Genomic DNA, 23057 nt, shown 5'->3' on the forward strand with positions numbered 1-23057 from the left:
TTCAAGCACAGCTTAACACTGGTCGAAGTAAGCAAGTCTCAGTTTCAACTGTGAAGAGAAGACTTCGAGCTGCAGGTTTGACAGGTCGAGTGGCAGTAAGAAAGCCATTGCTAAGATGGCAAAATAAGAAAAAGTGGCTTGTCTGGGCCATGAAGCACCGCCAGTGGACTACTGAAGACTGGAAGGTCTTATGGACCAATGAAACAAAATTTGAAATCTTCGGTTCATCACGCAGGGTTTTTGTACGCCGTCGAGTAGGCGAAAGGATGGTTCCTCGGTGTGTGACACCAACTGTCAAACATTGTGGAGGAAGCGTGATGGTCTGGGGCTCTTTTGCTGGATCCAGAGTCGGCGACTTGCACAGAGTGAGTGGCACCCTGAACCAAAACTGCTACCACAGCATTTTGCAGCTCCATGCAATACCCTCTGGTATACGCCTAGTTAGTTCATCCTACAGCAAGATAATGACCCAAAACATACCTCCAGTCTATGTCAGAACTACCTTAGAAGAAAAGAACAAGACGGTAGGCTTCAAATCATGGAATGGCCAGCACAGTCTCCATACTTAAACCCCATCGAGCTGGTTTGGGATGAACTGGACAGAAGGGTGAAAGCAAAGCAACCTACAAGTGCAAGACATTTGTGGGAACTTCTGCAACAGTGTTGGGAAGAACTTTCCGAACAATATTTGATTTCCATTGTAGAAAGAATGCCACGAGTGTGTTCGGCTGTTATATCTGCAAAAGGTGGCTACTTTGATGAGTCAAAAATTTAGATTCAATTTTGTTAAACAAAACGATTCTATGATTTCTTTTTTATCTCCAATTGTTTATTTGTTCTATGCTTTAATTTCAGAGTACATTGAGACATTAAACTGCGTAACTTTCAATAAAAACTGGAAAAATGGAGGTGTTCTAAAACTTTTGACCGGTAGTGTGTGTGTATATATATATATATATATATATATATATATATATATATATATATATATATATATATATATATATATATATATTATATATATATATAATACATGGATGAAGGCTATATTTGCATCCTGAGCCATTCTAAAAAAAAAAAAAAGGCATAATACCACAGTAGTGACGTCAAAAAGTGATAATGCCTTGAATTTTATACTTGAATTTTGACCCATTCGACTACACGAGACCATCACTTTCAATTCAAACACAAAATGTCTCGTTTTCAATCACTCGACAACACCCACAGTACAGAAATGTTCATTAATGATCAACAAAATGAGAATAAATTTAAAAAAAAAAAAAGATGTAAAGCTGGTACATTCGTATCTCAGAGAAACGGATAACGACACAGAACGTACAGCACTGAAACACTACATTTAAAAAAACCAAACTGTACTGCTGAACCTCGTCTTCTTTAATATTAGCACCACAAGGGTATCCATGTATTATAAAAAATAATAGATGGGCCACTTAAGTGAGTTACAGGAAAACAATTCCATCTCGGGTTTCTGTATATATATTACTAATGAACAAAAAGTATTGGTCTTTCCAGTAGTCCGATATAATATTGATGACGCCAACATAAAAGCGTTATGCATTCTTGAAATGGCAAAAATTATTATTTAAAATCAACTACCGTAAGTAAAATTAAGTTCCACATGCTTATCTAAGTTCAAATGCCAGATTGCCTTTACTTTTAAATGTAACATTCCAGAAATACATTTTGTATGTTCACCTTAAAACAGAAGGTCATTTCTCCCTTTATTTTTAGGAGCTATACAAGTTATACATTCAACACAACTATACCATGTGTAGCAGCTGATTATAATATCATACGTTTTCTGCAATGAGAACACCTTGCGTATAAATCAACCACCTAAATATTATAATAGAAATGGTTTCTAATCTAAATGCCAGGGATAACTGTATATTTAATACTGTATCAGGGATACAGTATGCCCCGACAGCAATGAACACTGTAAAAAGCAACAGTGGCATTTTTAAACCGATCCGATTCACAAATGCAACCATTGGATGACAAAAAAAATAAATTAATAATAATAATAATAATAATAATAATAATAATAATAATAATAATAATAATAATAAAAAATCACCAATACATTCAATTAGGGATAATTCTCTAAATGAAAGAACATTTCTATATGCAGAATTACTGTACATTACCAATGCTTTAAAATCAATTAGGACAATTCAATTAAGCAATTTCAAAAACAACACGATAGATAAACTGCATCCTGGTACCTCTGCTGTTGGACTCATAGTCTGAACGACAACACATGAAGTGATTAGGTACCAGAAAGAAGCAGCAACTTCTCATAAATAGCCTGGCTTTTTAAATATCTTCATATTCTAAAATGGAGTAACAAATTCCAGCACCAAAAGAGTTTCAACAGAAGAATAGTGTTAAAAATGGTTAGGACTATTAAACCACATCTTAGAAGGAATCCTTGTTGGCTTTATTATTAACATTGACCAGTTTACATTGGAATATGTTATTATTTGTAAAAAAACTAAACCAAATAAAAAAAACATACAAATTCAGCAAATAAAGCTCCAGCAACCTACAATTTAACCCTATCAGAATATATGGACATTAATAACCTTTATGAAGTACCTGTATGAACTGAAGTCAGCAGCCTCAACCCAAGTGGATTAAATGGCAACCTGCTGCTTGGTAACACATGATGGTTCCAGTTTAGTAGCACAACGTCTTAATTATTTCATTAAGAAACGCTAATGTGCTAGAACAAACATGTTTGTTTAAACAAAAACTGCTAAGACAAGGACTCCTTTTCCAGTTCATATACTGTAGATCTGGCAGGTTTGTTCTGAATTCTACAAAGGGGTACAGTACAGTCCCCTTTCTGTCCTTCCATATCAATGTCCAGTAAACAGCAGGCAGCAGGGGCAGCATGGCAGCCAGCCTTTGCTTCAGCTGCAAGCAAATAGTTTAGATTTTGCGCTGTTTTCTCTCCAGAGAAAGGTCCTGCGGATGAGCTCTTGTTTCGGCCTTGCATGAGATGCCAGGGGTGGGCTTTACTTTTAAGGGACAGAGGCCGAGGCCTAGATGCATAGTCTCCAGAGAGTTGCCTTTTGGGGGGGACGTCTTGATCGTGGTTTCTTCTCAGCACAGAGGCTGGATACACTGCTTCAGGATTGGGAATCTGGGGGAATACTGTTTGATCCATTTGCGAGGTGGATGTGCCATTAGCTGTTAAAAAATAAAAAGAATGTTATCTGAATCCAAGTTTAAATTGTGCATTTTTTCTGTTACTTCATTGTGAGGCCAGTTTTATCTTTGTAGATGCAGTGTAACAGGTAATGCGTAAATATGGCAAATGTTTGCTTTAGTTAAGTGATAGAAATATGTATATTTTCTTTAGACTATTCTTTCACAAATGGGCATTTTCACATAATACACAGCAATGGGAACGCTTCACAGAAATCATTACAGTTGGCAATGGCTGTCTCTTCTGAACTGCAGACAAAGCAGAATTCGGAACGATCATTTCCGCTGTTGTACCCTAACTTGACTGGCTGGTGCGCGTTTCTATGGAAACAAGAAAACGGGGTTAACATTGAAGGTCACATTTTGCGACCTGATTTTAACCGCCCTGCCATTGGTGTTACTGTATACAGCTGTATCTTTATACTTTAGTTTCCGAGGTAAAAAAAACAAAAAACAAAAACAAACTGAAGATGGCTGGCAGGTTTAAACAAAATACTTACTGTAATTCTGAACTGCATTTCCCACCAACATTGTTTGCTTGTGTTGCAAAACACTGTTGTTCTCAGAGCCGGATGACTGCAGGTCAGAATCCCATTTTGAGACACTACTGAAGGCCCCATTGTTCAATACCTTGGGTGAACTGGACTCCTTGTACTTGTGTTCACTGTTGTCGTTTTCATTTGACAACCCTGCCTTCAAATAGGAGCTGTATGTACTTGCTTCTTCCGAATCATCCTGAATCAAACACTTTGTGAAGTTACATTCGGAAATGGAAGACATGGAAATGTGAACGGAACCAGAGGGAGGGCCCAGCGAAGGAATGTTGCCGTCATCTTTTTTCAAACTCATTCTGTTGGTAGGACTTGTGCTCCGACGGAACCGGGTGGCTCTCTGGAATATCCCCTTTTTCTTTTCTTCCTTGACCACGGGCTCTTCCATGGACTGGGGCCTATTGTTCACGTCGCGGATATCGAAACCTAAGCCAACTGAAGCGAGGAGCATGGCGCACCCGTACAGCACACTGTCCGTTTTCTTTCTCAGCGTCACTCGTTTCAAACTGTTGGTTGGAGTGACTTGAGGTGTGCTGCTTGCTGAGCTGGCGGGAGTTGCTTCCTCCAAGCCTTCGCTGCCTCCCGTGCCCTCCCCCTGTTCGTCTTTCCAAAGAGGTAGATCGATATACACCTGATTAGGAAACTTCAGTTGTTTTGGTCGGCTGTTGTCAATGCCTTCAGATGAACAAATCTCTTCCAGAGATGTCTCTGCAAACCAGAAAAGTTTGGTTACAACTCATTTAAGCTTATTTTTTCTATGTTTATCAACCTTTAGGACACATGTTTTTTTTTTTCAATAGAGTAAAAATACTTTGTGTCTTTAGTAAAAGAAAATGTAATTCTTTGCTGCACCACAGAGCAAAATAACAACCAGTATTCCGACAATCCCCAACTTTAAAAACTCAAACATAAATTAGAAGTAAAACTAGAGCTCATCAGAAAGGAGGCAAGTTCATATTTTATCCTAATAATGGAATATGCACCATTTATGAAGCTATTTCGAGCATGAAGATAAGGGTTACTTTTCATTATACAGTGCTCCCTCGTTATAACGCGGGTCTCGGGGGACACATAATATGAGCATTATAACCGAAGAGTGTTATAAACGGGGGAGGGGGTGGGGGGCGCCGCGGAACACATCACACACATCTGACCAAAACACAAAATAAAATAACTCCCTCTCTATAATGCACATATAGTGAAGCAAAAATGTAACTTTTTGTGAATTAACCATGCATAAAGCACCATGTAATCAACGCTATATTTTTTCCAAAAAAAAAAAAAGGTAACATTCCCACTCATGGATTATTTTAAATTAGCAGTTTTTAAACTACAAATAGCCTGGCTAAATGGCGGTCGGGAGTTCAGTTCGAAGCGACAGAGAAGCAAACCAAGTGCAAGAAGGAGAGCAGGTCGGGCGAGGGGAAGAGGGAATGGGCTCGCCCCAGGTTCGGCTGCTGGAGCGGCGCTGAAGCGTCTTGTCTCCTGGAGAAAGCTGCAGCTCCTTTCGCAGCAAAAAAGTAAACACATTAGGAAAGATAACCACGGAATAGGCCTAATATTTATTTAGTTATAAAACAAATGCTGAATAAGATGTCTGTGAAAAGTGCCTGTGCAGCTTTTCTTCAGTTCAGATACTGTATCAAAAGGGAGAGACAGAAACAGAGACACTGAAGTTGTTTACAGTTTGAATAACACCGGTACTGTATTTACTGTAGAAACATTGCATGAATCACTAGTATAGGGAACTGGGGGACATGCTGATAGGAGCGTTATATCCCAGGCACGTTATAATCGAGAGCCTTATAGCGAGGTAGCACTGTATCATTATATTTATACAAGGTAGCACTTTATGCTTACAGTACGTGTTTGTTTCCAAAGTGGCCCTTTATTGCACATCCAAGGTTTCTTGTAGAAAACTGGGCATGAGGCCAAGGAAAACACAGACAACACTCTCTCAACCTTGGATAGTGAACTAATCTGGGGAGTATATTGATGTTCACAGAACCAATGTGTACTGTCTAAATTACACAGATGAAGACATTACAATAACATCAGTCTACTTGATTTCAAGTTATTGCTGAATCACCAACATAGCTGAAGCTACACCACATGTATTTGCTCATGTGAAGCCACATTTAAATAACTTGATGGAGTCGTGATTCTACCAACGTATTCTTCGCACCTAAGTAAATAGTCGTACCCTGATCAACAAACAGTGCAGCTAAAGGAACAGACTTCTGGTTTTTCATCAAACTGGTGGACCAGGGGTTGCTGCCATCTGAAAGTGGTCTTATCCTGCAAATAAAACAGACATAAGTTTAAAAGCCTAAACTTAATAGACACAGCCTGACAACAAATAGATATATGAAACATCCATTCAGCTTCATGAAATGTATATTCAGATGCTCATTTGGATTGATCTGGTCGGCCAGTGCTGGATGACTCCTCTGCAGCTGTTTTCTAGTCAGGAGTCGCTTCCAACAGCACAAAGATGGACATGTTTGCTGTTTCTAGAGAATGCCCCAACTAGTCAGGCAGCCACAATCACATTCCTTTCAGACCAATGAATAGTTGCTTCAAACAATTTTATGATCAACTAACTGTGGGTTGTTCTTCATATACACCCTGTAAATTAAGGTGTAGGTTTGGATTAACTAATACATTATCGACTAAAAATGTACATTGTGATAATGATTGTCTTAAATCATGATTTAACTCCCATTAAGGGGACTGAATTCAAGTAATCTTCTGATACAGTTTAATTAAATTAAACTTAACACCCCACCAGAATCTATATGGACAAATCAGTTGTCCTAAAAAAGAGAGGAACACAACATAATGGTCGCAGTGGAGCTGATACTTTCTACCTTTAGATGACTATCAGAAATATGATTATTTTTCCAATCCTAATAGGCAGATGAAAGACAATGCGCCAGAATTATGCATACCTTTCCGCACCATTGGCCCGGTCCTTTGTTTGAACAGAACTTGGGCCCCATGTACGTCCCTTCTTTTTAAAGCCTTTTCGGACATCTTCAAATTCTTCCGGTTTGTAAATTGTGCTCCTTCCCCATGTTCTATTGCTTTCATCCAAAGTTACTGTTTAAAGAAAAGGAAGGGTTTGATAAATTAATTCTGCTAAATCATAAAAATACAATTACATGAAACAAATTCAATCCTCTAAAGAGGTTCAATTGATCCTTCCAAGTTCATATCCACACCAAATGTACAATACACCCCAATTTAGAAGCAGCAACGCAAAGCCCAGATCACAGAAACCCTATCACTGGAAGCTGACAACTAAGAAAATAGGGAAAAAGTCAGCCAAGGTGCATGCTTGAGATATGTGAAGTTTGCAAAGTTTCTACTCCTATTTAAATCTAAATCTGTATCTGTATTTTTTATTTTTGTGGAGTTTAATACTTTTGCATCATAAGTTTTCCAATTTTTTCCAATTCAAATTATCTTTTTAGCTGTTGTTTACCAAAACAAAATCTTTTATTTTATTTTGAATTTCCTTTAAGAGGTTTTTGTCATTATCAGCCACTATTTCTGTCGACCACTCTTTGTAGTATGGGCTCTAGAACATTTTGATTACAGTTTGTAACAGGGTCAAATTCCGACAGTGTGCATCCCTCAGTTCAGTTCCATGGTAAAATACCCAGATGCACATTGACAAATATTAGGCACACATAAAAAAAATCTCTAAAACCAAACACAATCTTGTAACAAAGTAACTATTACAAACCGAGTTCAACAAGTTTAGCCACATGCCTTGCTCATGAAGACCAATTCAATAAAATCTGCTTATTCAAGTGCTGTTCCTCATTCACTGGTTCGTGTAATTCTATTTGTATTGTAAGGGACTCGATTTGGCTTAAAATGTTTGGTGAATGATAAAGCTTTGTAAATGTTTTACTCTTCATACTTCTTAAACTGAAATACAGTAAAATTAGATCCAGCTAACGTACGTCTATAGTGATGAACCCACCGACGGGCATAACAGATGTTATTTTTTGCTATGATGCACACAACAGATTTTGCCAAACACAAAATAACATGGTTTACCTATGAAAATGTATTCTGACATGCATATTATATATATATATATATATATATATATATATATATATATATATATTAGCTCAAAGAGCCAGCTGCCCAACGTTTCGATATGTTGTACATATCTTTCTCAAGGCAGCATGTGTTTGAATCAAAACATTGGAGGTATTTATAGGTTTTTGACAGCATGACAACTACTATTGTTTATATTCAAATCCATGATTTATTCTTACATGATGTAATAGTGTTCTTTATACTGTGACATCATTTTGACTTCGATCTTTAAATCTGTATTAATTCTAATTATTATTTTATATAAACTGATATTTATTTTATCATGCAATGCTGGTTCTGAGGATCAGCCTTGATTTGGCCTCCCCAGCACATCAGCATGCATAATTTTAATTAATTGTGTTTATTTATTTATTTAAATGTTCTATATTTATTGGAGTTAATTAGTTCATTCTTTTCTGTTGAGTCCTGCTGGCATAATCGTGTTAGCTGTTCTAATACTACAAACTTGACATCATTTATGTCATGTCCTTGACTGGTGAAGTGCTGTACTATTGGTTCATTCATTTTTTATTTCTAATTAATGAAAGGTGGTTCTGAATTATTTTATATAAAGTTGTTCCAGTCTCTCCAACATATTTTATTTTATCACATTTTTCACAGGCTATTCTATACACAACATTGCTATTTTTACAGTATATTCGTTTTGTTGTGTTGTTCTTATGTTTAATTATATTTTTTACTTTTGTCCATGTACTTACACACTTTACATGTACTAGTGCAAGTAATTGTATAACCTATTCTGTCCATTATTCTTTTAGGTTTACTGTACCATCAACCAATCAGCTTCCAGCTCTAGCTGGCTTCTATGAGATGGTAGATGCCTGCTAGAATGTCACTGCATCAATGGGAATCAAACTTAAAATCAATCGCTGCAAGTGCTGGCTTTCTCACTGACTTGCCATAATGGACAGCAAATACTAAATAAAGACACAACAGGTCCAAATTTATTTTGTTATCCACCAAAACCAGCCCTGGATAAGAGCGTCTGCTAAAAAATATATAATAATAAATAATAATGAAGGCTCTACCCTGTGGTAGTTTACCTTGACTTTCGTTAGCGCCCTTGTCTTCAGCTCGGGATATGAATAAGTGCATAAATGAAAATGTGCTTGTATTATTATTATGCATGTATTTATAGAGTGTGCAGAACTAGAGACATGTCCTAGGAATGATCATCTTTCAATATTGTACATAAAATAACAGCTCATCGATCTTGACTAGATATTGGATTTTTTGGTTCTTAGTGCCCATACTGTCTTGCAAACCAGGAGTACTGAACACTGATCAAAGAGCACATCGTTCCACGTACTTAGTGATAATGGCAGTGGTGTATGGGATACGTAGTTTTTAGAGCCTTCCTAGCAATAGAAATATTGTAACACAGTAATAAAAGCACTCGCGTGAGTTATTTCAAATCAGTTTATATTCGTATAAAAAAAAAATGTGGTCACATGCTCCTTAAACAAAAATGATGGTCACACCAGTAACTTTTTATTTGGTTGCATCCAAATTGGGTGATATGATAGATAGATAGATATAAAGTTATAATTAAGAAAGTAAAATACAAATTAAAACAGAGAAGTCTCTATGTAGAAATTAACCAAATATATTATATATTGGAAATCCCATTTTGACATTTTGATCAGGAGGTCCTAACTGATAAAAAGGAGAGTAAAAACTTGGCAAATTTGGCACATCTCTAGAAACACAAACAAAATTAGTGTTCAGGCAAGTTGTTAATGCTGCAATTTTAACAACCACCTAACACAATGCAGAGAGCTTATTGGAACCGATACAGATGTTTATCCTTTATTTAATTCCTGATTATTCAGAAAACTAAGGATCCAACTCCAGCATTGTATCATAACCTTTTTCCAAAAAGCAGATGAATTTAAGAGAACACAAACTTTCAAGTGCCAATTTTTTTTTTTTTTTTTTTTTTTAAATAACCAGTAGTAGAAATTTGCAAAATCACGCAATTGATTTTGAGTCAGTTGAAACCACAGAAAAAGAATACTGTAAGCCAGTTCATAATTTCTTGCCTTTTTTTCTAACCCTGGCAGGTTCACATTCACTTGTGATATCCACATCTTGATGGTACACATACATACTGTTTCTCCGGCCACTGACGCTGCCGATGTCAGTTTTGAAACTCACTGAGAAAATAATTAATAACATGTTGTAGACTTTACAATCATAAATTGTTTGCATGCATATACCATATAATACCAATTCCATGCACAGGAATACTGTTGATGTTGATGAAATACATTTTAAACAGTTGGGCCATTTCAAGAAACTGGTAAATTTGTTATACTGATAAACTGTCGATATTGGATTAATGGCAAGCCTAAGATGTTAATTGCCATAAATTGAATATACCCCAGGGCTTGCACTATTAAACCTTACCCACTATAACAACAAAATCATGTTGTTTCACCATCTTGTGTATCACCACATGCTACAAGAGGAAAGCTACATCAAGATGTCTTTCATTTACAGTTCCCTGTAGCTTTTACTGCTTTCTGAAAATAAGACTGGGACAGCCAGCAAGCACCTACAAAATCCAACACGAGTCTTCTTTTATAGTAAGCATACACATCTAACAAACAGAGGATATGCATACATAAAGTGAACATATACTAGTGCAGACAAGCAAACTGCAGATCAGCAGGCACTTACACTGTATCGCTCTGAGCCGTGGAATAAGTGTGGGACTGCTTGGCGGGCTAGAATTATTGCTGTTTAAGCTTCTTCTCTTTTCCATCGTGGGGGAAGCCTGAACAGTGATTTTGTGCTGAAAATCTGGTTAACAAACAAAAAAGCATGAGTCTGTGGTACAGTACTAATTATAGCTTTTGAGACACTTTCAAACATGTTACTTTATTTCTCACACTATACAGGGAGGGTATAAAGCCACTTGGCCACTTTGTGCTGCTGTTGTGAAACAAAATAATTCACAGCAGAGCAATGGAACTTGACATGTGCAGGCACTGAAGTGTCATCAAGTGGACTTTAAAAACTGTACCATGCCTTACTGTACACCTCACAACACCCGGACGGCACCTTGCATGACAAGAATTTTTTTTTTTTTTTTTCAGAAGCAGTGCAAACAGACCACCCTGTATATTATCTGTTTCTAAGGTGTTTATTTTTTTATTTCTATTTTTTTTAAAGGTTGCACTATAATAATAATAATAATAATAATAATAATAATAATAATAATAATAATAATAATAATAATCTGTTTTATATAGTGCTTTTCATATGGTACATCTCACAGCGCTTTACAAGTAAAATCACAACAAACATGTACAACAGTCAGAATTAAAGTAATAATTTAAATAATATAAGTTATAATTTAAGTAGATAGAAATTCCGGTTTAAAAAGGTACATTTTCAGTCGTGCTTTAAAAACATGAAAACACCAACACTTCCCTAGTCCTTAATTTCAAGGGAAAGAGCATTCCAGAGCCAAGGTGTGTTACTGCAAAATGCCCGATCATCCATAAAGCAGAGCTTTAATCTATATGGTTTAAAAAGATTGTTCTATGAAGATAAGCCTGTTGATAATAGCAGGTAATTCATAACTTACTACTGCTGCTAGTAGCATCTGGGGAGTGTATTTTGGCTTACAAAGTAATGGCAAGTACGCTTAAAATATGGAAAAATAACTGCCATTAGAAATTCAAACTGCTCTGTCGCTGTGGTGTGAGGGAGAATGCTACAAACCAAGGAATTGTGTGAAGTACTGTAAAATTTACCAGGGCTGTGGGATAGTGAAGCATTAGTGCATCAACTTGGGAGAGTTAAAGCTGAAGAATGTCAACACATGCGTGCATGTATAAATATTTAAAAAATAATAAAATCAAAAAAAGGTTCCTATACTGACTTCTAATAAGGCTAAAGAACAATAACTGGTACTGTGTTCCATTACCATTGTTATAATAATCATCTCAGCTTTTAACTTTGAGAAACTTTGGCACCTGTCCAAAACTCAGAACAGCTTCCAAATTTTATGGTTTTGTGGTACCAAAACCGTTCACAAAAAAACGGCTTCTTTAAGAGTAAAGACCCAAGACAAGTGGGTGTTTCATTGCAAAGAAAATAAAAGCCTGCATTGGCTTGGATTCAATTTGAAAAGACAAAATCATGTATAGATATATATATATATCTATATATATATAGATATATATATATATATAGATATATATATATATATATATATATATATATATATATATATATATATATATATATATATATATACACATATATATACACACACACACTCACACACACATACATATATATATATATATATATATATATATATATATATATATATATATATATACACACACACACACACGCACCGTATAGATATACATTTTTAAAAGCCCCCCTAAGGCCATTATTAAAATGGTCCTCTTCAATTACATTTTCCCTGTACAACACAGTAATATACTAAAAGGACAAAACATTTACAATTTTTCTGTTTTTCATCTATCCAATACATTTTTTTAAATCTGCCATTTTAACAGCAATTGTTCTCATTTTTAATTCTTGTCTTACAAAATAGCGTTAACAGTAGTAAACAGTGCCAACAAGAACTTAAATGAAGCGTGCAGCACTTTGTACTCACATGTTTCTATTCACGCTCAGTAAAATTGAATTTAAGGAGCTGTCAGATACTGTAGTCATTGTGTGAGCATTTCATTTTTTTTTTTTTTACTGTGCTTTGAGTTCTAGATTAGCTCCCTATTGGGATGGCAACACAGAGCAATTGCACAACTATTCCAGAAGTGTCTGAACAGTCAGAAATGTCTACAGTGTTGAGAATTAAAACATGTAATGGGACTCCTTACCTGAAGGTAAGCTGATCCGATTGCCATCCTTCAGCTTTAAGCGGCTGCGCTTGAACTTGCCCTTCCTCTTCTTGACGTTGGGCTTGTCCTTGTTGAGCTGGAAGATGAGGATGTTGAGCTCCCGCTCCAGAACATCGATCTCCCTCTCCGCTAGCTGCTGCTCCCGCCGCTTCAGGAGCTCCTCTTGAGACTTCTGCTGAAGGGCCGCCCTAGTGAGCTCCTCTTCCCGCGACAGCAGCTCCTTCAAACACAACAGCACACACTTGGTTATTGAGGGCAGAGGATCTTATGCAAGTAATTTTGCAAACACATTCGGTACATTGTTTTTTTCCCCCCTTTTAAAAATAACATTGTGCTTCATGTTACACAACAAAAAATATCTTATTCGGGTCCATTTTAAAAACAGTGGCGTATATTAACCACTTCAGCTCCAGGGCATGCGCAGGTATGTCAAGACAGCACTTGCAGTACCATGCTGTACATTAATGTTTGCTGTCTATTTTATGGGGTTTCTTTCAACCTGGTCTGTCAGTGTGCATACTGTATAGTTGTGGAATGTTTGTTTGACAGTGTGGGGGGTGTCTGGTGACATTTTTATCAAATCGCATTTCGCACAAAAAGTCTATTTCATCCGAGAGTGAATTCAGAAGAATATAAGATACAGCAGCAAGCCAGCCGTCATCTAAATGTGTGTATATAGTATTTCCTTAAATGTTGGTACAGTTTATTTGCAGTATTAATTTGCTTCTATTTTATATTTTGTATACAGCAATAGAGTCGTTCATCTCTGCATGCTTTCCATGTGTTCACATTCCTCTGTGCGTTCGCACCAACAAGTGAGAACACAAGTATACAATGGCATGATATAGTAATAAGGTGCATGCTATTGTTTACAGAACGTATTTTTAATTTATTTTTTCTTCCGAAATCTTGTGTTGTTTGTATTGTACGGTTTACAGATAAAATGTTTATTTTATTGTTCATGGCATGTGTTGCTACTTATTTTGCATGATGTGTGTGTTATTCTATTAAAAACGTAATATTTTTATTGTAAATAAAAAGTATATATCAAATGAGTGTCTTACTTATTTTGATTGGCACACAGGGGCTTAAAGGGTTTCTGAAAAATGTATCATATATAAATAATTGATTTCTGTTTTATTTTCTATCAAATAGTATTTTATAGCAAATTTCAGGGGTAAACACAGCAATTACAAATATTAAAAAAATCTGGTACCTGGCATGCACCTTTGTTTTTAGTTTTTCCATCTGGGGTTAATAAAACTGCCCTTGAACAATCTAACCATGTTTTTAACATTACTAACACAGTAAAAAAAAGGGTATGTAATAGAGGAGGGTTACATTATTAAAATATGCCACCGTTTAGATTAAAGTTGTGCATAACAAGTCCCTTTTTGTTTTGCTGTCGATGTTTGTATTTCTGACGTTATTTTCATTTCAAATCAAAAGACCATTTTACTTGTCACAACTTCACTCTAAGCTGCACGTAGAAAATTGTGGGATGCAAGGTTGGGTCCGTTTACCTATAGAGTGTGTCATGAAAAATTGAAAGGGAAAATAAACAAACATTAAAATAAAGGAATGGTGATAATGTTATGCAAATAAGAGGGGGAAATGCTTTGTTTGGGGGGTCATTGTTGATTAGTGTGAGAATCAAATTACTACTACTACTAATAATAAATCTACCATATTTAGTTTGAGCAGTCTGGTGGTTTATATGGAGAAGCTTTTTGATTCTTCAAGAATTATTTCATTACAGATGTATGTTACTCTTGCACTTTTTCTAATTGATTTTAAAATAACCAGAAAAAAAGATAAAAATGCTAAATGTAAGTTAAAGAAAGTTATTTTTATTTCTACTTCCAGATTCAGTAATTAAAATACAGCTGGTTTAATTTTGTTAAATAAAAAGAAATGGTTTATTTCATGTCCCATTGTTTTGCTTCTCCAAATCCCTCCTTTATCTGAATGGCAATAGAGCAGAAGCAACAGGATAACATTACAGCCAATTATTACATGCATGCATACATCTTGTTTTCCTACCTCACTTAAGAAATAACAGAGCCTAATCCTGTTGTGCACAGTTAAAGAGTTGACTTGCAGTCCTACAGGGGATTCCCCTGTCTGAACACCAATGGCAAGCTATCAAGTCTGCTCTGACACTGTAGACAATGACTAGCTGCTATTAGTAGGGTGGGTGAACAGCGCGTGATCGGGATCATCCCCTATGAGGCCAGTGTGTGCGTATCGTCAATGCAGCAGTTTTGAAATCTATGTACATCTATTATCCCAGTAATCGACAATTGCAAAACATATATATTATTTTAATATAACTTTTTGTCTGCTACACGTCTGTCTTAAAATATTTAAATATGTTTGTGTGGTTTTATGTTGCTACAAATCATAAACGACAATGAAACTCATATTAATAGTATAATAATGGATCAAAATAGAATGTAACTCACCGAATATAGTTCTTTTGATTGTATTGTTCACCTAGGTTTACATTCGGCCAATTTTTCTACGTGTTTTTTTTAAATTATATAACAGTTTGTTTTTAAGATAAGCGTCACACTCAATTTTATGACTTAGCAGCTTCTCCATGTCTGTTTTTGGTTGCGGTCTCCCTATTTCAACCCTGCCACCTGGTCCAGGTCATATTACACATACAAAATTAATTAAAATAAACACAATACCCTTTTAAGCTTTCTGCAGTAAATCTGCGAATCGAAACATTAAAAAAACGAATTTAAATGTTCTGAGGCGGTATTTCAAATGCCAAACGCTCAAGAAAGTACACGATTGGTTAGTGATATGTGCCAGGAAGACATACCTCTTTGAATTAACATATCAGATGTGGTTTTGGAGTTATAGGGGTGGGAACAGGTGATGGGCTTTCAGTTTGAGTGACCCCCAAATACATATTAGTACAAATAATATATCATTTATAGTGTTGCACTTATTAAGAGACACATTTGTTTACTTTAACATAAGCCTTTAATTATCAGATTTTGATATGTTATAAACAAAATATTACCCTTTTAAAAAGACTCCAATGCGTTTTACTGCAGTACGGACTTGCACTGAAGCAGCTGCTCAGTGGGTACCTCCCATGTGGTTTACAGAGAGAGATGGTGTTTTTAGAGGCACTTATTGTACAAGTCAGCGATTTGCTATTTTAACAAAGTGCAGTATGCTGCAGGCAGTCAAAAAGTGTAATGAAGGAGTGGTATCTCCATTGGTTTGGAGAAGATTTATAATATGCAAACTTTGTCAGTATATCCCCAGCCACTGCTGTAAATATAACAATTGACCTTAAAGTATAATGAAAAATAAGTGTGGACATACCCTGTCTGGCCACTTTATTAGGACTTGTACCTAATATCAGTGGTTGGACTACCATTAGCCCTGATCACAGTCTTTATACAACATGGCATAGACCACAAAGTGCCAGAAACTTTTTCTAAAGAATGTCCTTACAATTGTCCTTTATAATTGATGTAAAACCCTAAAAATCGTGACATTCATAAGTACGGACATCTCCACTATATCCCAACTTTTCCATGACAACAGTTTTTTTTTTAGGAAGCACATGTATACAGAAAAAACACCACTGTAAAGTACAACTACAGTTGCAAGTGGGTCATAATGAATTGTGCCAAAGAGACTTGGTACAGTGGCCTAAATCACACTCAAACAATGATCCAGGAGCTATGTGGTCTTACCCACTATAAAGGCCATTCTACAACTTGTTTATAAAGCCTGATTTTCACTGACCTTCTCCTTTGTTCTGAGCTCATCAAACATTTCCTTTATCTCCACCTTCCAGTCATCCTGCATGGAGTGAAATGATTCTTGAGGCATTGTAGCCATGACTTCTTCCTCGATGGCAGCGAGCTGCTCCAGAATGGCAGTGAAAGATGGCCGGATGTGGGGGTCCTGCTCCCAGCATTCTGGAACACAACAGACCAGTGACAGCATTGAAAACACCTCTTCATGGACAGTGAGCTCTGTTTCGGTTAGAAATGCTCAACAGGAGCAGAAGCCTATCTAAAATAACCCAGTACATATGAATGAAATGTGATAGTCAGGCTTTATGGGATGTAATATGTTAAAGGGATATAGCTACATTTTCTTAATGTTTAATTTCTTCAAATTTAATATATGTTGTGAAGACTCAGGTGTAAAATTATTTAAGACTATCATCTCAAACTCAGCATGATTTTTAAGATTTACAGAAACATGACCAACATATTTGAAACTTAATTACTTTTTCTGACGTGCAGGAAAAATTCCAATTTTTGAGGACCAATGCAACTTGCATATCCATGTATGTGTGTATTATGTTCTCATTCCCTAATGTAATTTTTCAACCAATGAAAAAGCTACATTTTTGAAGTCAGATGGCAGCCTAACATAACACTATTTTGTCATGGTAATAAAACTCTCTCTAAGCTTGTAAAGGGTGAAAGGGTAACCTGTATGTATTTATGGTTAGTGACCAAGTATTGTATTTGGTTTTTACTGCAGGCACACCTTCCATGAGCTTGGAAAACTGTTCCGGGCAAGTGGATGGAATGGGAAGGGTTAATTTGTTGACAGCCACTCCATAGGCAACAGCAAGACCATCAATTCCACGATAAGGCACCTCTCCTGTCAGTAGCTCCCATAGCAACACTCCATAACTAGAAAAAACACATAATAAGTTTGTGAAAAAATTAAATCATAGATATCCACTTTTATACACACACATTTGAATAGGCTCATTTCAAGAGTGTCCCTGGATGGTGTAGGTGTCCTAGGATTCATCCCTCAACTTGCTATGGTTGGGAAGTTTGTTGGACTTTCAGAAATCAAGGGCCCTGCATTTCAGATGCATTATTGTGGATAAGTCTGTGGAAATAAACATTATAGCGAAACATGTTGGTGCTCTGTACGGTTCAACAATTATGAGTTATATATTTATTTTCACACTGCACACCAATTCAACGTCCACAAGCCAGGATTGTGTTAATGATCAGGGAGGTCATACCCAATACTAACTTTGTAATGTTTTCATTTTGACAGTGTGCCACATTTCATACTGAAAACTTACCATGATTCTTAGATCTGTATTTTTGTTCAGTGATTTTGTTTGATATCTATGTTTAAAATATTTGATTAAATCCAGAGTGTTGCGTTTCTTTTGTGCATCAGTATATATTTGAGGTCGGCACGGGTAGAAAATCCAGAACCGGGTACCCGGATCTTTTTCGGGTCATGATTAATAAAAATAAATAAATAAATAAATAAATAAATAAATAAATAATATCACATATATTAATGTTTTAAGTGCATGATACATATTTAAACGTTATATAGTACGCATACATTTAGTCCCTTCAGATCTGCAGACTTGTGTAAACTTTTTTCAGTACTGGAAATAATAATAATAATAATAATAATAATAATAATAATAATAATAATAATAATAATAATAATAATAATAATAATAATAATAATAATACCTTCATTGCTCATTTCTTGAAAAGACGCCAACATATCTGAATTTTGTTCATTGCGATTTTCTTTTGAAACCTCTCCAAATCACATGAAAATAATTTTTATTTTCCTGATCTTGGTTTGACAAGTTTTCAAACTGTCTGGAACGAGTAGCCATCGCACTGATAAATCAGTGAAATTGGCGGGGTATGGGATTTGTAGTTTTTAATGTGTGAACAAGTGGGCAGTGGACACCAATAAACAAAATTCCCAGAGTACATTACGATTGAGTTATGAGGATTTATTTTTTTATGTTTAATACTGTCAGCTAAAAAAAAAAAAAAAAGTTTATTTTTTATAGTAAACCTTTAGGAATTTCTAAAATGTACATTTGCACAAGCACATATTTAGTTGCATATGCAACCAAATTAGTGGCACTATAGAGCTCTGTTGTTATATTGTTTTGTTTCCGATTTAGTTCCTGAGAAGAATAGTTATTATTGAGGTGTAATGCCGCTCGTTGTGTGTTATTGTTTTCTGAAAAAATGACATCCTGTCAGTTAAGAAAAGGCATAATGCAAAAGCTTATTACGTTGTAGTCTGAAACATCCTGATAATTGATTTGTAATCAATTATTCTACCTTTAAGTACCTGAAATATCCTGCTCTCTTTTCTTCTTTTTTCTTATAGTTCATTTTGGGACACAGCAGTTTTCCTTATATATATATATATATATATATATATATATATATATATATATATATATATATATATATATATATATATATATATATATATATATAAACAGTGGTTTGCAAAAGTATTCACCCCCCTGCAAAGTTTTCACATTTTGTTGGCACCTAAGCGTACTCCACGACGCTTTCAAATTAGACTTTACATGTAGAATCTACACAAACTACTCCACATTGATAAAGTTAAAAAATGCATATAGAATATAAATATGTAAGATTTACAGAGAAAAACAGATTAATCTCATGTGCATAAGTATTCAACCCCTTTGCTACTGCAGCCCTAAATCAGCTCATCAGCTTTGTTTGAAAGGTCACAAAATTAGTGAAATGGTTTCAGTCTGTGTGTACTCAAAGTGGTTTAACTTGTAGATAATTTCCCTCAGTTATATGCAGACTCTCAAGCTCCAACTCACATAGTGATCCAACAAAGCAACCTCAAAGATCAGGGAGCTTTTGAAACAAGTCAAGGATAAAGCGGTAGAGAGGCACAGAGCAGGAGAAGGGTACAAGAAAATGGCGCTGATTATCCCTCTCAGCACAGTGAAGTCCATCATTAAGAAGTGGAAGATGCATCATACCACCCAGACACTACCCAGATCAGGTCACACTCCCAAACTGAGCAGCCGGGCAAACAGGAAACTGGTTTGGGGTGTCACTCTGAAGCCAACAATGACCTTGAGAGATCTGCAAAGTTCTGTGTCTGAGATGGGAGTCAGTGTTCACACATCAACAATAAGCCGGTCCCTACACAAAGCTGGCCTGTATGGATGGGTGGCAAGAAAGAAGCCATTACTCAAAAAGCCTCATCTTAAAGCACGTATGGAGTTTGTGAAAAGGCATGTAGATGATTCTGCAGACATGTGGAAAAAGGTTTTGTGGTCAGACGAGACAAAAATTGAACTTTTCGGTCTAAATGCGAAGCGTTACGTCTGTCACAAACCCAACACTGTACATCACCCAGTCAACACCATCCCAACTGTCAAGCATGGTGGTGGCAGCATCATGTTATGGGGATGCTTCTCTTCAGCAGGGATTGGGAAGTTTGTCAGGATAGAGGGGAGAATAGATGGTGCAAAGCACAGGCGAATCCTTGAGGAAAACCTGTTTGAGTCAGCCAAGACTCTGAAACTGGGAAGGAAATTCACATTTCAGCAGGACAATGACCCAAAGCACAAAGCCAAAGCCAAAGCCACACTGGAGTGGTTGAACAATTAGAGAATTAATGTTCTTGAGTGGCCCAGTCAAAGTCCTGACTTGAATCCAATCGAATATTTATGGCGAGACTTGAAGATAGCAGTCCATCGACGATCCCCAACAAACTTATCAGAACTGGAGCAATTTTCCCGTGAAGAATGGGCAAAAATGTAACCATCCTACTGTGTAAAGCTAGTAGAGACCTATTCAAAAAGACTCATAGCAGTAATTGCTGCAAAAAGGTGCTTCTACCAAGTACTGACTTCAGGGGCTGAATACGTATGCAACCAGTAAATTTCATTTTGTACATTTTCTTTGCAAGTTTTGCTGACATTTAACCTCCTCCTCATATAACAGTGTTCAGTTTAATCACTACAGCTTTGAATACTTTTGCAAACCACTGTGTGTGTGTATCATTTTATATATATATATATATATATATATATATATATATATACACACATATACAGTGCCTTGCAAAAGTATTCAGACCCCTGACCAATTCTCTCATATTACTGAATTACAAATGGTACATTGAAATTTCATTCTGTTTGATATTTTATTTTAAAACAGTGAAACTCAAAATCAATTATTGTAAGGTGACATTGGTTTTATGTTGGGAAATATTTTTAAGAAAAATAAAAAACTGAAATATCTTGCTTGCATAAGTATTCAACCCCTGTGCTGTGGAAGCTCCCAGTTTACACCGATGAAAGAAATTGCCCTAACGAGGACACAATTACCTTACCATAGGCCTCCACCTGTGAACCATTAAAGTTGCTGTCACATTTTCTGGATAAAAACCCCACTGTTGAAGGATCATTGGTCAGGCTGTGAATCTGAAGGAAAATGAAGACCAAAGAGCATTCTACAGAAGTTAGAGATAAATTAATACAAATGCATAGATTAGGGAAAGGGTACAAAATAATATCCAAGTGTTTAGATATCCCAGTGAGCACAGTTGGATCAATAATCAGGAAGTGGAAGCTGCATCACACCACCCAGGCACTGAAAAGGCCTCAAAACTCAAAACTCAGTGCTCAAACAAGAAGGAGACTTGTGAGAGAAGCCACAGAGAGGCCAATAATCACTTTGAAGGAGCTACAGAGTTCAGTGGCTGGGAGTGGAGTAATGGTGCACCAATCAACCATATCAAGAGCTCTGCATTACACTGGCCTGTATGGGAGGGTGGCAAGAAAGAAGCCGTTACTCAAAAAGTACCATCTGAAAGCACGTCTGGAGTTTGCCAGAAAGCATGAGAGTGACCCAGCTGCGATGTGGGAAAAGGTTTTGTGGTCAGATGAGACCAAGATAGAGCTTTTTGGCCAAAACTCAAAGCGCTATGTGTGGCGCAAACCTAACACTGCCCATGCCTCAAGACACACCATCCCTACAGTGAAGTATGGTGGTGGCAGCATCATGCTGTGGGGATGCTTCTCATCAGCAGGGACTGGGCATCTTGTTAAAATTGAAGGCAGAATGGATGGCGCAAAATACAGGGAAATACTGCAAGAGAACCTGCTTCAGTCCGCTAAAAAACTGACGCTTGCTAGGAAATTCACCTTTCAGCAGGACAATGATCCCAAGCACAAGGCCAAAGCAACACTGGAGTGGCTCAAGAACAAAAAGGTAAATGTCCTACAGTGGCCCAGTCAAAGTCCTGATCTCAATCCCATTGAGAATCTGTGGCACTATTTGAAAATTGCGGTCCACAAGCATCGTCCAACCAACCTGAACAACCTGGAGCAAATCTGCCAAGAAGAATGGGCCAAAATCACTCCGACACTGTGTGCAAAGCTGGTACATACTTACCCCAAAAGATTTAACCCTTTGCGGTCCATTGTCGGACTGGGTCCGACATTGCAATTATTCCTCTCAGGTCCTTTGTCGGACTGGGTCCGACATCATTATAGCAACACAAAAAACGGGTTTCTAGTCGTTTTTTTCCCCGGAAAAAGCTGAGAAAACCATTCAATTGCCGAGTGGGAGCGACAGGAGCTGAGACAAGTCGAAAAAAAAAAAAATAATTAAAAAAAAGGCGTATCTCATGAATAGTCATACATGGCCTGGTATCAGATAACGGGGCGGTCGTAAGTAAACAAGCTGGCTGATCAGTGCATCAGCGCACAGAGAACACAGACATTTGCAGAGTTTTTTGAGATGTTATAGTAATAAAAAAATGACTTGGATCGCATTATTGAGGAGTTTGGTGATAAAACGAGTGATCAGGAGATGATTGATCAGTATGTACGACTAATATTTTTATTATTATTTATTTCTTACATAGGTGAAAGCGATAGCGAACGAAAGGGTGGGGCGGGGCTGGAGATGCCTAGTGAGTGCTTTGTTGATATGCAGGGCCATTTAAACCCGTTTGACTGTGGAAAAAAATACTTTTAAACAGCGCGTCTAAAATTAACTGCGTGTGTGAAAATTAATTAGACCTGACGTGCCTGACGCGCAATTAATAAATGGACCGCAAAGGGTTAAAGCTGTTATTGCAGCGAACGGTGGCTCTACCAAATATTAATGTGTGGGGGTTGAATACTTATGCAAGCAAGATATTTCAGTTTTTTATTTTTCTTAAAAATATTTCCCAACATAAAACCAATGTCACCTTACAATAATTGATTTTGAGGTTCAGTGTTTTAAAATATACTTTTGCAAGGCACTGTGTGTGTGTGTGTGTGTGTGTGTATATATATATATATATACAGTACTGTGCAAACGTTTTAGGCAGGTGTGAAAAAATGCTGTAAAGTAAGAATGCTTTCAAAAATAGACATGGTAATAGTTTATATTTATCAATTAACTAA

At 36.5% G+C, this 23057-nt stretch overlaps 1 protein-coding gene across 7 annotated transcripts in view; it reads right to left on the reverse strand.

The window, feature by feature from the left end:
• Window positions 1–1101: 1101 nt before the first annotated feature.
• LOC117410614 (mitogen-activated protein kinase kinase kinase 21-like) overlaps window positions 1102–23057 on the reverse strand; it is a 47271-nt gene continuing 25315 nt past the window's right edge. The window contains exons 3-12 of one of the 7 annotated variants that reach the window (XR_004545709.3): window positions 17351–17499; window positions 16592–16767; window positions 12794–13034; window positions 10608–10730; window positions 9968–10081; window positions 6737–6887; window positions 5971–6083; window positions 3735–4493; window positions 3458–3555; window positions 3093–3216 (exon numbers count right to left, since the gene is read on the reverse strand). Coding sequence is in view for 6 of the 7 variants with exons in the window: in XM_034017284.3 (XP_033873175.2) it covers window positions 2780–3216; window positions 3735–4493; window positions 5971–6083; window positions 6737–6887; window positions 9968–10081; window positions 10608–10730; window positions 12794–13034; window positions 16592–16767; window positions 17351–17499 (2263 nt within the window). In the remaining variant the exon portion in view is untranslated. Of the gene's footprint in view, window positions 3556–3734; window positions 4494–5970; window positions 6084–6736; window positions 6888–9967; window positions 10082–10607; window positions 10731–12793; window positions 13035–16591; window positions 16768–17350; window positions 17500–23057 lie in introns of all 7 variants that reach the window. The other 6 variants (XM_034017285.3, XM_034017284.3, XM_034017289.3 and 3 more) reach the window with 6 other exon arrangements.

The sequence above is a fragment of the Acipenser ruthenus genome, chromosome 6 (assembly GCF_902713425.1).
Source record: "Acipenser ruthenus chromosome 6, fAciRut3.2 maternal haplotype, whole genome shotgun sequence".
Lineage (NCBI taxonomy): Eukaryota > Metazoa > Chordata > Actinopteri > Acipenseriformes > Acipenseridae > Acipenser > Acipenser ruthenus.